The sequence below is a fragment of the Gymnodraco acuticeps genome, unplaced genomic scaffold, assembly GCF_902827175.1.
Source record: "Gymnodraco acuticeps unplaced genomic scaffold, fGymAcu1.1, whole genome shotgun sequence".
In the NCBI taxonomy this organism is placed as follows: domain Eukaryota; kingdom Metazoa; phylum Chordata; class Actinopteri; order Perciformes; family Bathydraconidae; genus Gymnodraco; species Gymnodraco acuticeps.
The window spans coordinates 6170206-6186990 of NW_022990023.1; the positions used below are offsets into that span (position 1 = coordinate 6170206).

The following is a 16785-nucleotide window of genomic DNA, read 5'->3' on the forward strand; positions in this document are numbered from 1 at the left end:
GAGACATCCATCAGCAGTGCTCTTGTTTCAGTAGGAGAAGGTGAAGGAATCGGGGCTGGTAAAGACAGCATACTTGCCATAGTGCCAGTGAAGGTGAAACTCTGCCATGGAAATAAAAGCATACTGACCTATGCATTCCTGGACCCTGGTAGTACCGACACATTTTGCACAGAAGGGCTCATGAGGCGGCTTGGTGCTAGAGGACGGAGAACTGAAGTCCTTCTTCAAACGATGGGAACAGAGAAAACAGTCAGGAGTTTTGAGGTAACAGGTCTAGAAGTGGGACATATGGAAGATGGCACATATATAAACTTGCCCAAGGTTTACACTCAGAACAAAATCCCTGTTACCAAAAGAAACATTCTCACCCAGGCGGACCTCAAGAAATGGCCTTATCTGCAGGACATCCAAATAAAAGAAATAGATGCTGACGTGGGACTTCTTATTGGAGTAAATACTCCAAAGGCTATGGAACCATGGAGAGTTATAAATAGCCAAGGAAATGGCCCATATGCAGTGAAAACACTGTTAGGATGGGTCGTTAATGGTCCACTTAATGCTTCCACAGATCTGGATGATGAAACCCCTGTGGCATTAGTGAACAGGATCTCAATTGTTCACCTTGAGAAGCTAATTGAAAGACAATATAGTAACGACTTTCCAGAGAAAGAGTATGAAGAGGAAAGACAAATGTCAGCTGATGACCGAAAGTTCATGCAGATTGTATCAAGCTCGGTTTCTCTTAAAGATGGCCACTACAATTTACCTCTTCCTCTAGATAATCCAAACATTATCATGCCAAACAACCGCCAAATGGCAGAGCAACGAGCAATGTCACTAAAAAGGAAATTCCAGAAGGATCAGACCTATGCAGCTGAGTATAAAGGCTTTATGAGTGACATTATCAAAAAAGGATATGCAGAGAAAGTACCATCGGACGATCTACATGTGGAAAACGGCAAAGTGTGGTATATACCCCATCATGGTGTCTATCATAAACGTAAAAAAAACGATCCGTGTGGTCTTTGATTGTGCATCATCCTATAAAGGCAAATCCCTCAACAGTGTACTCCTTCAGGGCCCTGACTTGGCAAACTCATTGATTGGTGTTCTACTCAGGTTCCGTCAAGAGCCCATCGCCATTATGGCAGATATTGAGGGGATGTTTCACCAAGTGCGTGTAAACGAGGAGAACATAAACTTGCTGAGATTCCTGTGGTGGCCTGAAGGAGAAACCAGCACAAATCTGGAGGAATACCGGATGAGGGTCCATCTCTTCGGAGCTGTTTCCTCTCCAAGCTGCGCAAACTTTGCATTGCGAAGAACAGCTGAGGACAACTGTGGCAAATTTGATGGAGAAGTGGCAGAAACAATCAAATCAAATTTCTATGTGGATGATTGCCTCAAGTCGCTAGCAAGAGAAAATCAAGCTATAAGCCTTATTAGGTCTCTCAGAGAAATGTGTTCCCTTGGTGGATTCAAACTGACGAAATGGATAAGTAATAGTCGAGTGGTGCTAGAATCCATCCCTGATGAAGACAAGGCTAAACAGGTGAAAAACTTGGATCTGGACAGGGATAAGCTGCCACATGAAAGAGCACTAGGGATGTACTGGGACATTGAAAATGATATATTCAGTTTCCGTGTGACTGTGAACAACAAAACCCTTACAAGAAGGAGTATACTTTCCACTGTCAGCTCTGTGTACGATCCTCTTGGTCTTCTCGCCCCTTTCATATTGAAGGCAAAGCAAATACTTCGATTACTCTGTAAAGCCCAATATTGATGGGATGAAGAAATTCAGGTGGAACTCTCAAAACCATGGCAGAAATGGCTCAAGGATTTAGACCAGCTGGCAAGATTCCAAATTGACAGGTGTGTAAAACCCAAGAACTTTGGAAGAGTGAAAACTGCACAGCTACACACCTTTTGTGATGCAAGTGAAGAAGGATACGGTACCGCAAGTTACCTGAGATTCACCAATGACATGGATGAGGTACACGTAGCCTTTGTGATGGGAAAATCAAGAGTTACCCCACTAAAAGTCATGACAATTCCAAGGTTGGAACTCACTGCTGCTACATTGGCTGCACGAATGGACAAAATGCTCCGATCAGAGCTACAAGGAGAGCTTTTGGAATCAGTATTGTGGACTGACAGCCAGTCAGTACTGAAATATATTCGAAACAGGACTAAGAGGTTCCACACTTTCGTGGCAAACCGGATTGCTGTTATTCATAACCTCACAAAAGTGAACCAGTGGCGGTTTGTAGACACCAAAAACAACCCCGCTGATGACGCTTCAAGAGGACTGAGCATTGAATCCTTTTACAGTTCAAAAGGATGGCTTCAGGGTCCAGAATTCTTGAAGAAATCTGAAGCACAGTGGCCAAGTATTCCAAAAGAACTTGGTTCTCTCCTTCCAGATGACCCTGAAGTACGCAAAGAAGCGATTGTCACCAGCATTGTCACATGTAAGATGGAAAAAACTCCAACAAGTAAGCTCTTGGACTATTATTCTTCATGGAATGACCTAAAAAGAGCTGTTGCATGGATAATGAAATTAAAGAAAATCCTCCTGCAGATGAGAGAAAAAAGAAAAGATGACTCCACTGATCTTGGAGCAAGGCAGGATAAAGGAAAGAGACTGAAGGATCAGATGCTTCTGCTCAATATGCCTACAGCTAATGCACTAAGACTTTCAGTAGAGGACACAGAAAATGCTGAAAAAGCCATTATTTGCCACGAGCAGAGACAGCATTTCAAAGAGGAAATTGCCTTGCTGGAAAAAGGAAAACAGTGCAATAGAGGAAGCTCCCTATACAAGCTGGACCCTATCATTGAGGCCGGGCTTCTGAGAGTTGGAGGAAGAACTAGAAAGATGGCTATGCCAACTGAGGTCAAACATCCAATGATTCTACCGAAACATTCTAATATCTCCAAGTTGATATTAAGCCACATCCATAATCAAGTTGGTCACTCAGGAAGAGGTCACATGCTCTCCAAACTCCATCAACGTTACTGGCTATCCGCTGCTAACTCTTCAGCAAGGAAGATCATAAAGAACTGTGTGTTTTGCAGACGCCTACAGGCTAGAGCTGGAGAGCAGAAAATGGCCGATCTCCCACTTGATCGAATAACACCTGATCTTCCACCTTTCACTCATGTAGGCATAGACTATTTTGGACCCATCGAGGTGAAACGTGGCCGAGCTCATGTCAAAAGATGGGGAGTAATCTTTACCTGCCTGGTAAGCCGTGCTGTCCACCTGGAAGTTGCCAGTCATTTGGATACAGCTGCATGCATAAACGCTCTTCGTCGATTCATCTGTCGTCGTGGCACAATAAAGAGCATCAGAACAGATCGAGGCACCAACTTCATCGGCACACAAAAGGAACTGGAGGAGTCTGTAAAACAACTGGATAACAACAAAATCAAGCAAACACTACTCAAAGAAGGAATTGATTGGACATTCAATCCCCCCTCCGGAGCTCACCATGGCGGAGTGTGGGAAAGGCTAATACGACTGGTTAAAAAGATCCTCCATTCTGTCCTGAAGGAACAAACATTGGAAGATGATGCTCTGCACACAGCCTTGTGTGAGGTTGAGGCAATAATGAACGATAGGCCAATCACAACAGTGACAAACGACCCAAACGACCTTGAACCCCTCACACCTAATCACCTACTTCAGTTAAGAACAAATCCAATCTTGCCCCCAGGACTCTTTCAGAGAGAGGATCTGTACTCACAGGGAAGATGGAAACAGGTGCAGTACCTTGCTGACCTGTTTTGGAAGCGCTGGACCAGGGAATATCTTCCTTTGATGCAAGAACGGCACAAATGGAATACTATCAAAAGAAACTTCACCCCCGGAGACCTGGTCGTCATCATTGATGAGAACGCACCGAGGAACACTTGGCTCCTGGGACGCGTAGTTAAGACTCTTCCTGGTTCAAAAGGACTTGTTAGGAGTGTCCTGGTTAAAACCAAGACAAGTACGATCGAAAGACCCATAACTAAGTTATGTCTGCTCCTGGAGGCGACAGACTGAGCCTACTAAGCCTTAGCCTTTCAGTCACGTGCACCTCTGACTGTTAGACCAAAGGACTAGACTCTTGGTCTCCTACCCCCTCCCCATCAAAGGCTGCCTTTTGAACGCAGACCATTACAGACAATTAGTACTAGACCTACACACTCCAGTACTAGTCTTACATGGACTTGAAAGTATACAATATACATGGACTTGAAAGTATACAATATACATGGACTTGAAAGTATACAATATACTATGGACTTAAGTATACAAATATGCTACGGATGGACGTTATGTTTTGTTAAAATGACTGTTGATGTATTATTATTGGTAATTGCTATGTAATAAGCAATTAGGGGCTGGTATGTTAGAGCCATTTTACCTTTTGTTATTATTGTCTGAATGTTGGGCTTAATAATAATATAAATTAGATTATACTGTAAATTATCGGCTATTTTTGTGAGTCACATTATGGTTTAAAATGCATTAAGTTAAGGCTCACTTATTATTTGTTATATGTGCGTCAGTATCACGTGCATGGCTATGCCTATATATGGTAGGTGGATAGGACACAGCTGAGGGTGATAGACGGGGAAATGGAAAAGTCTTTTGACCGTGTTCTTTTTGTTACTTTGGAAAATGATACACTTTTGAGTTACTATGAAGCGAAGAAATGTGTCCTCCTGTATGCACCGTGTGGATCAGTGAATAAAGCTCATCTGATTCAACTACGATCTCCGCTGAATTGTTTGGAAACAAAGAGAGGCGCGTCAAAACCCACAACCCCGATAGAGCTGGCTATTAAATGGTAGACAAGGATTAAAACACCACCACACAATGTTTATTTATATAGCCCAATATCACAAATGTTACATTTGTCTCAGTGGACTTTACAGTTTGTACAAAATATCAGTATGACAATACGACACCCTCTGTCCTTAGACCCTCACATCGTACAAGGAAAAACTTCCGAAGAAAACCCACAGTTTAAAGAGGAAAATGGGAGAAACCTCCGGGAGAGCAACAGAGGAGGGATCCCTCTCCCAGGACGGACAGATGTGCAATAGATGCCGTGTGTAAATTGAAAAGATAATACATTTGCAACATAGGTAGTCCAAATGTTTGGAAATGCATGTGTGTATAATAGGAAGATGAATCCACGAGGATATCCATCCAGGACCTATGATCCAGGACCACAGCCACGACTCAAGATCCAGGACCAGGACAGGAGCCGCAGGATCATCCATGACTCCGGATCCCGGCGTATACAGACACCAAAAAGAAAGACATTTTGGGAAGCTGGGTTAATCGGAACATGAGAGTACACAAGTATAGACAGAGAGAAGGAAGAAGTAAGATGTCCCCCGATAAACTAAGCCTATATCAGCAAAACTAGGGGCTGAATCTAATCAGCCCTAACTATAAGCTTTATCAAAAAGGAAGGTCTTAAGCGCACTCTTAACAACGGATAGGGTGTCTGCCGCCCGAACACAAACTGGAAGCTGATTCCACAAATGTGGAGCTTGATAAGAAAAGGCTCTGGCTCCCATTGTACTTTTAGAGACTCTAGGAACAACCAACAACCCTGCATTCTTGGAACGCAATGCCCTAGTAGGACAGTAGGGTATAATGAGTTCTTTAAGGTAAGATGGCGCCTGCCCATTAAGGGCTTTGTAGGCGAGAAGAAGAATTTTAAATTCTATCCTGTGTTCTATAGGGAGCCAGTGTAAGGCAGCCAGAACAGGAGTAATGTGGTCCCTTTTCCTAACTCTGGTTAGTACACGAGCTGCAGCATTTTGAATCAGCTGAAGCGACTTGACTGACTTCTTGGTACACCCTGATAATAAAGAGTTACAATAATCCAGCCTTGACGTAACAAATGCATGGATTAGTTTCTCTGCATCGTTTTGAGGCAAGATATGCCTGATTTTTGCAATGTTACGTAGATGGAAGTAGGCGGTCCTTGAAATTGATTTTATGTGGGCGTTAAAGGATAAATCCTGATCAAATATAACACCAAGATTCCTTACAGTCTCACTGGAGGCCAAATTAATGCCATCCATAGTTAATATATCCTTAGATAATTTGTTTACGTTAGCATTCAACGGGAGCACTAGAGGGCGAAAACTTTCAAACATAATTATAGGACGTATTAAGCGCTTGAACAAACAACATATTTGGTCGTAATAAGGGCCTGAACAATCGGCCCATTTGGTCGTATGAGTTGGAGGACTTGTTGATAAAAAGACATGGCATTGTACATTACAAATTAAAAGACTAGAAATAAACATTCCACAATGTAAACATCTCAATAGAAATATAATAGCATTAAAAAATATATTATATAGCCCAATATCACAAAAAACGTTGATTTCAGTCGGCTTTACACCTTAACAAACATAAATGACAGTGTAAAGAATAATTTAAATTACAAGCAAATTATAAAAGACTTGATAGAACGTGAAATACAAATAAAAACAATAAAATAAAAATACCTTAACATGTAGGACTCATGAGGAACAACATAGGGTAATCTGAACCCAGCTCTAACTATAGGCTTTATTAAAAAGGAAAGTCTTCAACACACTCTTATAATAAAAGCAGGAAGCTATATATATCTCGACACTGGCCACTTCTTCACATGGTTTCATAAGCCAAGAGCTATATGTTCCTGAATCCACTGGTGAGTGAGTAGTCCTTCAATTAATGATGACATATTTTCCCTGTCATGTGGAAAGAAAATGGTCCTTTTTCAGGCTGTGAAATAATAACTCTCTTTCAATTTACCTTGAGTCCAAGGTATTTTGAGTCTATTGAGTAAATGGATAATAATGATAATAATAACAATGAGATTTCTCAAATCATAAAGCAGCATATGATCCTTCAGTGAAAAGCTGCTGTACAAAACACTCAAGGTTTCCACCCAGAAGCAACATCACCCAATGAGTAAGTGCACTTTCTCTATTATTGGACGGATGCTGCTGAGAAAAATGAAAGGGTGACCTTTAGTATTTCTCTCAGGAAATGAATGGGCTTGCAGTGATAGAATTATCCGATGCTATGTGTGTAGACTATGTTTAGGTGCAGTGTGTCAGGGGCGGTGCAGGTGTTGATATGTGTAGGTCTAACAAGCAGAGAAAGTGGCGGTCACAGGATGTACGGTTGAGCCCTGAAGTGCTGTCTTCTGCTTTAAATCAATTATTCCCAGTGCCAGTTTGGTGACCTGTACACCAGACCTTTTTAATCCAACATCCAAACCCAGTTTCTAAACGCAGTACGAGCACACACACAACCTGTGTAGTGCTGTATAGGCCATCTGTGTTATGTTTGTATTCAGCTTAAGTACAAAAACATGCTAAAGCTTGAACAATGTAGAGATTTTGGTGTAAGATAATATCAATGATACTACATCTAATAGTCTACGATAAGTAATTGCAATTTGTGGAAAACGATTTAAGCATGAAACCTCTTTGTGGACGTTTCTGTTCAAGACCCTTGTCCCCTCATTTTCTAACATTTTACTCCATTATCAACCTTAAAGAGCCTGTGACACGAGTTTCCCCCATCATCCAAACCCATCAATTTGAGTAAATATTGTCCCCTTGAAAACCGTTACTGAACTGATTTGGGATATTTGTACTTTGATAACCATTAATCTGCCCTTCAATGTTGACCATTTCCTGGATCTTCTCGGGGATTCTTCAAATCCAGCCAAATTATGTGTGACGTCATTGCGGGCACAGCGCTCCAGCGGCACCGTTCAGGATCCCAGCATCTGCATGTAAACGCACGATGGCGCACACAGCAGCAAGCTCAGACAGCGATGACAGTTTAATTTTGAACGTGTCTGAGAGCTCATATGAGGCTGAAGGATCGGTTTATGTTGTATCTGTTAGAAGTTTAGGAATTAGGTGCGTCAATATGGGCGATCATACGGTCATGTTGCCAGTGGTGGAATGGGACTAAAAATCATCCCGGGACTCTCGACCGGCCCACTTCGGTACCGCTTGTAAATTGTCAACGGGGGGAGTGGGGGATGTCAGGGGTGGCGGGTGCTGTAGATAGTAAATGTAAATATGTAAATATTTGTGTCACTGCATCCTCGTAAAATACAAATATAATGCAATGTCTGTGTCTTTGACATTAGCGCTGCTAGCCACCTGTGCCCTGTAGGCTACTACGAAGTAAAACAAGTTATTTAGCCTTCCCAAACCTGAGCCTCACGCGCCGCCTATGGGGGATGTGCTAGCGACTTATCCGACCGGCCCACTTCGGTACCGGCCCATCGGGATTCGTCCCGATGGCCAGTCCGCCACTGCACCCAGCCCACGTAAACTGTCAACGGGGGGAGCCTCGCTGCGGTGAAACGGTGGACATAGTGTCCCGATCGGAGTGGGAATAATAATAATAATAATCCGTGCATTTTATCCATTAATTTCCCCAACATTGTGGTAAAAAAACCACACGTTTAATCCATGTTGGTGTATTACAACTACAAAAAGCATCGGTTTGTTTTCTCATCAGGAAATGCAGACCGGCACAAACAAACGATTTTTAATCATCATTCTCACGATCATTTAATCTATCATATGTTCGCCGAATTGACATGAAAGCACTAATACATGTAGTTTCATCCACTTGAGTTTACAACTACAAAAATAATCGATTTGTTTTTATATCACATCCTACGGGAGGAAATTCAGTAGCTCTCACTACCGATTTGTTATCCTAATGTAATCATCATCTTCACTACGATCATTTATGTTTATGTTCGCCGAATTGACATGAAAGCACTGACAAATATGAATATACTGTAGTCAACTTCATTACAACGTTATTGACGTGCCTAAACTCAGTAATTCACCATTTCTACGCATGACAACACACTTTGTCCGTGTTTGGCTCTCTCGCTGCACAGTGAAGCGTTCCCGCATTGACGTCACTTCCGGCTTCCCCCAAAACTTCAAAATGAGTCGAAGGAATTTCCCCGCGATGTTCGAAATTATTGATATTTAACGGAACGGTATCGCTTTTTCTTTTTTAAACTGACGGTTCGAGATGACTAGTAGCCCAATATTTCATTGCACAACAGTTGTTGGGATGCTGTCACAGGCTCTTTAAGTGATTTGAGACAACGCGCCTCTATACCATTTAGCATGTATAGCTATGAGGGACTGTTAAAACTCACAGTATTCCTGCATTTTACTTGCACAATACTTTGGACCTTTTTAACCTCTGAGTGGTCTAAGCACTCCATATTTCAAACTCTGCGCCCCTGGCCTGGCCTGGCCTGGCCTGAAGATGCGTGTGGTTTGAATAAATGGGACAAAATGAGGGTTATTATTGGGTGATTGCCCACACTACTTTATGACCCTATCTTGATTTTGTTTTCCAGCTGACCCCATTGCAAGATGATCTGTAGTATGAACTATTTTAAGTGCTTATGCACACTAATATTGAACTCTGAACTAACAGTGCCAATGTCGTCTCTCTGTACCGAAGAACATGAAAAACGCAATCGGGAACACCATGGCAGAAAAATACATGAAACTACTTTTTGGATAATTTTTCAACAAGTGGATATAGGGACAAGTGGATATAAAAGTGAGGATAAATAGCTAGAAAACATTTTCTCTCCACAATTGTATTTCCAGGTGTCAATTTGAACCGTCCTATTCATTTTTCTTCTTCTTTTCAACACAGTACGGATAGCACAAAAGGTGTTGTGCGTCTTTCCTAGTTCTACCTCATCGATTCCTGTCAGCAAAGTGTTTGCCATTAGCGAGACGGGAGAAAATGAGAGCTTGTTTTCTAAACGAGGCAGATGTGTCTTTTAATCTAGGACTCGCTATGGCTCTCACAACCTGTTAGGTGAAGGATGGCAGCACATACAAACACCAACTGTGAAACGAGGAAACACATTCTGCTCGAGGAAATGTGACTTAAATATTTATATGGACACGTTAGCGTATGCACTAGACGTCATGAATATGCTCAAACCAGATATGTGAGAAATTGTCTGACAAATGACTCCCTGGGGACCAATCAGCTCTAATTTTAACAGTGTGCAGCGGCTGCTCTCCGTGATGATAGCCACATGTTAGAGCCATTCATCCCTGTTTCTATTGTCAGTCATAATGAAGTTATACTCTTCATTGTAGCCGTGGATATTGAGAAACATCAAAGATCTGTCCTTTGTCCCTTCTCAACTCTAGATGAATATATTCAGTACTTCCCTCTCAATCTCCTCCATTTCTCTCTTGGCACTTCCTCTCTGTTCTGCTTCTCTTTAAGGCTTACATCGCTTTGCAAGTCGCTCTCTCCTTGCTGATGCTGCCAGTTTTCTGAAACTCATCTCCATTTGGGATTTCTTGAACAAATCCGTCTTTCCCATCAAACCCCATCTTCTTCTGTCTTTCTTTTCAAGGCTAAATCAATACCTGGACATCACGGGAGGTGAAAACCAACCGCTGGCAGCAACAGACAGACTATTTGTTTCTCTTAATTTAACTAAGAGGTCATTGGCCTGGGATTTTTCATCCTCTGGACAAACAAACCGATCAGTTTAAAGGCTGGCTTGACAGGCAGGGCTGCTGTTGATCAAAAGGCCTAATTTACATTTCAATCTGCCGCTTCCCAGATAAGACGGCGGCGGCCATTTTGAGATGGCCGTCGTCTGTCAGATGTGCTGGGTCTCTAATAATGACGGTGATATTTCATGTATGCTATCACCATCTCCATGCGTCAAAATAACAGACACCAAAGTTAATGTGTCCACCTTGCATTTTAATAATAACACCGGATACCGCAGGACTTGATATGTTTTGCAAATTTAGAAGATAAATTGAGCTATCACTGCTTTGAGGTTGAGGTGGAAATTCACATAAAAAAAATCACATCAGCTCTCTGTCAGAGGATCAATAATCCACATCCTGAGAGTAAACTATAGAATGGGCTTTCGTAGTAACATAGCTTTTTTAAATGTAATTTTTACAGTAATATCTCTAGTTTACGCGAATGTGATTCCTGATTTATATATCAAGATGGTAGTGTCACACATAGTCGTTTCAAAATACCACTTCTATTTGATCCCATAACAGCATGTGCACACACAGCACGTGACTTGACATTCGGACTTTAAATGCACATCAAGTATCTTCTGCTTTCAACACCCGACCAAGCGCCCGTAATTGCACGGACGGACAGGGGGGGGGGGGAGTATGAGCAGAGGAGAGGAAACAGGGAGAAAGATGTGAGGAATCCAGCAGCATTCCCTTACATTTCTCTAATTTGTTCCTACTGTAAATGAAAAGAAACAAGGTCAATCAACTCCAGATACACCTAATGGGCTTAACCATCCAAATCTGTTCAGGTTTCATAAATGAAGTGTGTGGACGGATTTGTATTATTACCATGTATGTCCGCCTAAACGTTATTGAAGGGCAGGTGTTGTGCCGTGTGCAAATACTCTATAACTTGCCCAAGAATTGGAGAGATGCCTCCGAAAAAAAGACTATAAGAACAAGTAAAAATCAAGATGCTGTTAAGCAAAAATAAACAATGCAAATATGCGATTTTTCAGATCCATCAGTTCAAGTGTTCGACGGAAATCTAAAAGCATCTAAGAGCAGTAGTGCCTTTCAGAAGCTAAAAGCATGCACTATCATCCTCCAAGGGTTTTTTGGTCTTAATGGAAACGAAGGAACAAACGTATATTTTTCTTTGCTCTCAACCACTCGTAAAATGTAAACAAATTGACTAACGAAAAACTCTTAATGTGCCGGACGGCACTTTCAACCATAGATATATATATAAACACTAGATGGCTCAAGCTCAAGGGGGAGTCGCCAGCGTAGCTCACCGGCGGCCATCTTGCCACAGTCAACAACTACTGCTACAGCTGTTGTAAGGTGAGTGATCTGCACAACAATACTCTTAACTCGCTGAAATCTTGACTGATTTACAAACGGTTTGGTTTATTATAAACGTTATTAGCATGGCTATGATACAGGAGACAACAAGACATGTTGAACAAAAAAGTTAATGATTATAATTATAAGTATGCAGTATCATAACTACATCTTTGATGTTTATAACAAACCAAACCGTTTGAAAATTGGTTAAAAATTGAGCATTCTATGGTTATTTCAATAGTGCACCATAGACATAATGTTATGAATGAGCGAGCTGCCTCTGGCAAGATGGCCGCCATGTGGCAACGTCGGTCTCCATTGGCCAGCAGCGCGGGTGAGTCATCTAGTGTTTATATATATCTATGCTTTCAACAACCAATCCCTGTGAGTAATAATCATATGATTTCACCATGATGTCAACCAATGGAATAGTATTGTTTTTGCTTATGTGACCTGTGCTGCTTGACTGCTGTTCAACTGAAATAAACAAGACTGATTATGTGACACAATAAGAGCAGGAAAGACAGGGCTGTGGATACAAAGGGAAACTTGACTGCAGCTCAACTCGTCCAACCAGTCAGTGTTAACTTCTACACAGGAACAACCAGGAAACACTTGAGAAAAAGAGAACAAGCTAATACAATCTGGCGAATCGGTTTGTTAACTGGACTTTAAAGAACCAACAAGTGAGACTTTTACAGCCCCTTAGAACAAAATGACCTGATCCAATAAAGGTTGTTGATCAATACAGTGACTCAATAATTTGCTCAACCACGAAGGCTAAAAGGTATTTTTCCCCAGCCAAACAGTCCTGTCTTTTATTTGGCTTTTGTTGATGTTGTTGAAATTCCTTGTGGTGTTTGTTGGAAGGAATAAATGACTCAGTGCCCCCAATAAATACTTATAGTTTAAGGTAATATACTCTATGTCGTACTTCTTTAGGGTCTTAAACAACGATAGAGAGCCAATCATTATAAGGTTTTAGACCAATTTTACCATCCTTTCTACATTAAATTATGTCCATACTGCGAGGGTTACGGATTGCTTTTCCAACTATTTTTTTTTGGAGATGGAAGAATATACTTTCTTGATACTGTTCTGTATTGTGTATTTTTGCGCATTATATTTTGTACTCATTAGTCTGCTAGGAAAAGCATTTATGTCATGACAGGTGTACTGCTCCACACCTAAGAATGCTTTGTCTATTGTGTGAAGTTGTTTGGATGTGCAGCACTCTATAAATTCCCGGAGGCCTCTGCACTAAGAAAGGCTGTTTAGCTGCATTTATATGATCAAAGAGGTTTCGTGAAGACACTTTTATTGGTTTAGTTTGGATGGGTGAAGTTCACAATATAGTTCTCACCAAACCCCGGTAAACACATCAGACCCAGAATTGGTCTTGATTGCCCTCCTCACAACACAATCACTGAAATCAGTCCACTCAGACCAGTTTGTAGCAGTTGAACAGGAAAGCATTTAATGTTTTTATTTTTTGCTTGAATCATAGGAGCTTCTGTAACCAGCATTCAGGGTTTTGTAAGGAGAAGTCTTAGCTATCCAATTGATTCAATATCACTAATTTTCGAGTGTGTATCTGCGTCTCTGGGGCTGAAGACTCACAAGCACACACAGCTCATCTGTTTCCTTCCAAAATTGAATACGGCTGTATTCCAGAGACAGATTGTGCGTGATGCTAAGGAATTAACACATTTTTCAACGCCAGTTTTGTATTGATCTCTGCAGAGATGCTAAAGGCAGGGCTGTTGGTAAACCGCACGCTGAGTGTTGATGTACACATCCGCAATTACTCATTACATTACTTTTACTCCAAACATCTCCATCAAAGTTGCCTTGAAACACTTATCACTTATCACCTTCAAGAAACTAAATGTGCTTTTTCTAGTTTTAAAATCAACCTGATCTCCTAAACATTACTTTCCAGTACTACAAACCTCAATTGTAGTACTAGCAGATTTAGTTTGTTTCAACGTGAACACAAATACATGCCCATTGAAAGTCAGTAGAAATCTGTGTAGAGGGAAGGTCAATGTGGGTGATTGATTAAACCGAATAAAGGAATTTCACCCAGGAGACTGCTCTCTTAAAATCACCATTGACTTGAACATACTTCTGTGAGTCAAATGACCAAATAAACATACTTATTTTTAGCCAAAACATGATTTTTCAGAACTTTACAAAGTAGTTTTGTTGCCTAAACTCAAGTAGTTGAATTGTGTTTCCATTAACGGTAAACATTATCTGGTAGAAGTCCCTTAAAGCGTAATTGAGAACGCAGTTTAAATGTATGCAAACTTACTCTTGTAGACATGGTTTGTTTAGAGATACTTAGTCTTGATTTAAAAGAAGTTTGCATATGTGTTTGTGTAGGGATTAAAAGAGTTAAGAGGCCACTGTGTGTTTGTGGAACTTAGAAGTGATTGGATGCATCAACTAAATCAGTTCCTGTCCATCCTGTTTTCCCAATCAATCCCACTGTGGATACTGAAGCAGCACTCCAGATATTTCCTCTGTCCGGGGATCAATACTCGGATTGAATGATTGAAGACTACTAATGCAATTTACTTTTTTTCCTTCCATTTGCCCACAATCTATTCAGAGGCCTCGAGCTGTTTTCCCTTGATTTCTTTAATTTAAAGTGGGTTAAATGATACATAGAGAAAGAGGGTATTAGTGTCTTTGGCCCTGATTGTGATCACTGGCCTCTGAGTACATCCATGCTTGGTTTGAATTTGTCATTGTACACAGACTCTGCTTTTCAGTGGTATTTATTTAAGTGAGCGCTGTTACAAATCAGCTGGCTTTCCACTGTATTTACCTTTGGCACAGCATCCATTTCTCTGAGATATGCGGGACGCTGTAGGCACTTCCTTTGAATTCAGGGCTCTTTGAAAGTCTGGGCCACGGAACACAACAGGGCCCTGCATCTATTATGTTCAACAAACAAGAAGCAAATATGAGCCCTGCCGAGTACCATTTCAAACTAAGTGACCGCTAGATTCCATATGTGCGTCGGTGGAGAGCAAAAAGCTTGGCAGCCATTGTTGTGTGCCATTTAGATTCACAATCCTCAAAACATTCAGTCTTTTCCTTTCTATGTTTCTTTTCATGGCTCTGTTGTTCAAGTTATCTTGATAAGCATGTTTTGGTTTGGTTTTGGCTGTGTGGGCATGTGCGGGTGGAGGGAGGGAGTGGGGAGTGTAATGTGATACTACAATGTAAATGAAATGGCATCGATTATTGTACACTATAATGAAATAAAAAAACGTATAAAGAAAAACTGTCAGAGAGACCTTTGAAGCGTTCCTGGACTACTTGGCATTCACGAGAAGACCCTGAATGTGTCCATACTTGCACCACTTCTTCAAGAGCTAGAAAAAAACCCACCATTGTTAAAACCCTGTCATAATCTCCGGCCTCTCAGTGTTCCGCATGCGTCTTTTCCGCGGTGGACCCTCGGCGCAGGAAAATGAGATGCAGCAGGAGGCCTGAGAGAAAGCCTTTTACCGGTTTAAGATCAGCCACAGGTATTAAGCTGCTCTCAGGGCCCAACAAAAGCCCTGGCAAAATGCCCAGGCAGGTGGGAGCTCAGACAACAGGGAGTCTGATACACCGTAATCTGGAGAGAACAGAAAACCGAGGCTCGTGTTGGACGTTTTGTGTTGCTATTTGATGTCAGAAACAGGGATCAGGAAACGCTGATACACCATTCATATTTTTTGATTTGTCCTCCTTCATGTTCTCTCAAGATATTCCAATCATAATGTGTATCTCAGCTTCATCTGGCTGCACCTCTTAATCCCACCACCCTCGCACCACTCTGATTCTCATATTTTAAGAGTTTTTACTTTGTTTCCCTGTGAAGGTGGCAGGAAACAAATCCTCTGCCTTTTTCATTTCCTCTGACGTTTCGCACACGTCATATTATATGCAATCATGACCGGCCACCTGCCCAATCCACTGCAAACCAGCACCTATTACAACTGCGCTTTTGTCTCTACCCACAAGACACAGGGGGTGTTTCTCAATGTCAAGGAAGGATGCTCCAGAGCCACTATTTCAAGGACGCTACGTCACCGAGTCCCGCCGAAGGACTGTTCCAATGTCCAGGCTCCTTGGAATTCTACCGAGCCCGGCGTCCTTTGTAGCGAGACATTTCGAGGCTGCACATGTGTATCCTCCGCGGTCTTAAAATCCCCACAATGCTTTGCGCACGGACCAATTTCCCCAAATCTGTGGCGGAAAATGTAAGGCTCTCATATGACGCACACCTGCACACTTGCTCGCCTGTTCCACTCTTTGTTTTCCGAATGCCAGGAAGGATTCTTGCCTAACTTCTGAAGGAAGTGACTCGGAAGACATGTCCTACAAAGGAAGCGTCCTTGACATTGAGCAACACCCAGGGCCTCTGTTTTAAGACGGACTGGAATGGAGAAGTGAAATGAAAGAATGACAGATGGGAAGGAAAGTAAAGGTTTTGTTGAACCAAAAGTTATTCAGTTAAAACACGTTCACTAATTCGTAACTAATTCACCAGAGTTTTAATTTCAAAGCTATTTTACATTCTCCTGTTATCATTTGAAAACCCTACTCATGTTTTGAATTCAATCAAAGGATTACATGGTTCTTTATAGGTTTAGAGAATTCAACACCCTTCGGCGTAACAAACTATTTCAAAGAGAGAATAGGTGCTATCAAGCTGAGTATTTTTGTTAGTACGTGATGTTTTCACCTGACGGATGACGTTTCCTATATTTATAGTTAAGCCAAAAGGTGTGTGTTGATCTGAAACACAAGCACACGGGGCTTTAGTTACTG

General features: G+C 41.6%; 1 protein-coding gene across 1 annotated transcript; it reads left to right on the forward strand.

Annotated features, from left to right (window-relative positions):
• Nucleotides 1-1948: 1948 nt before the first annotated feature.
• Nucleotides 1949-4764, forward strand: LOC117545048. The gene is made up of 2 exons (XM_034214697.1): nt 1949-4215; nt 4266-4764. The coding sequence occupies exon 1, from the start codon at nt 1988-1990 to the stop codon at nt 4052-4054; it is 2067 nt and encodes a 688-aa protein (XP_034070588.1). The 5' UTR covers nt 1949-1987; the 3' UTR covers nt 4055-4215; nt 4266-4764.
• Nucleotides 4765-16785: the final 12021 nt, after the last annotated feature.

Bases quoted from the DNA above. Each gene is read 5' to 3' on its own strand.
- LOC117545048 (XM_034214697.1), top strand. From the start codon at position 1,988: ATGGATGAGGTACACGTAGCCTTTGTGATGGGAAAATCAAGAGTTACC.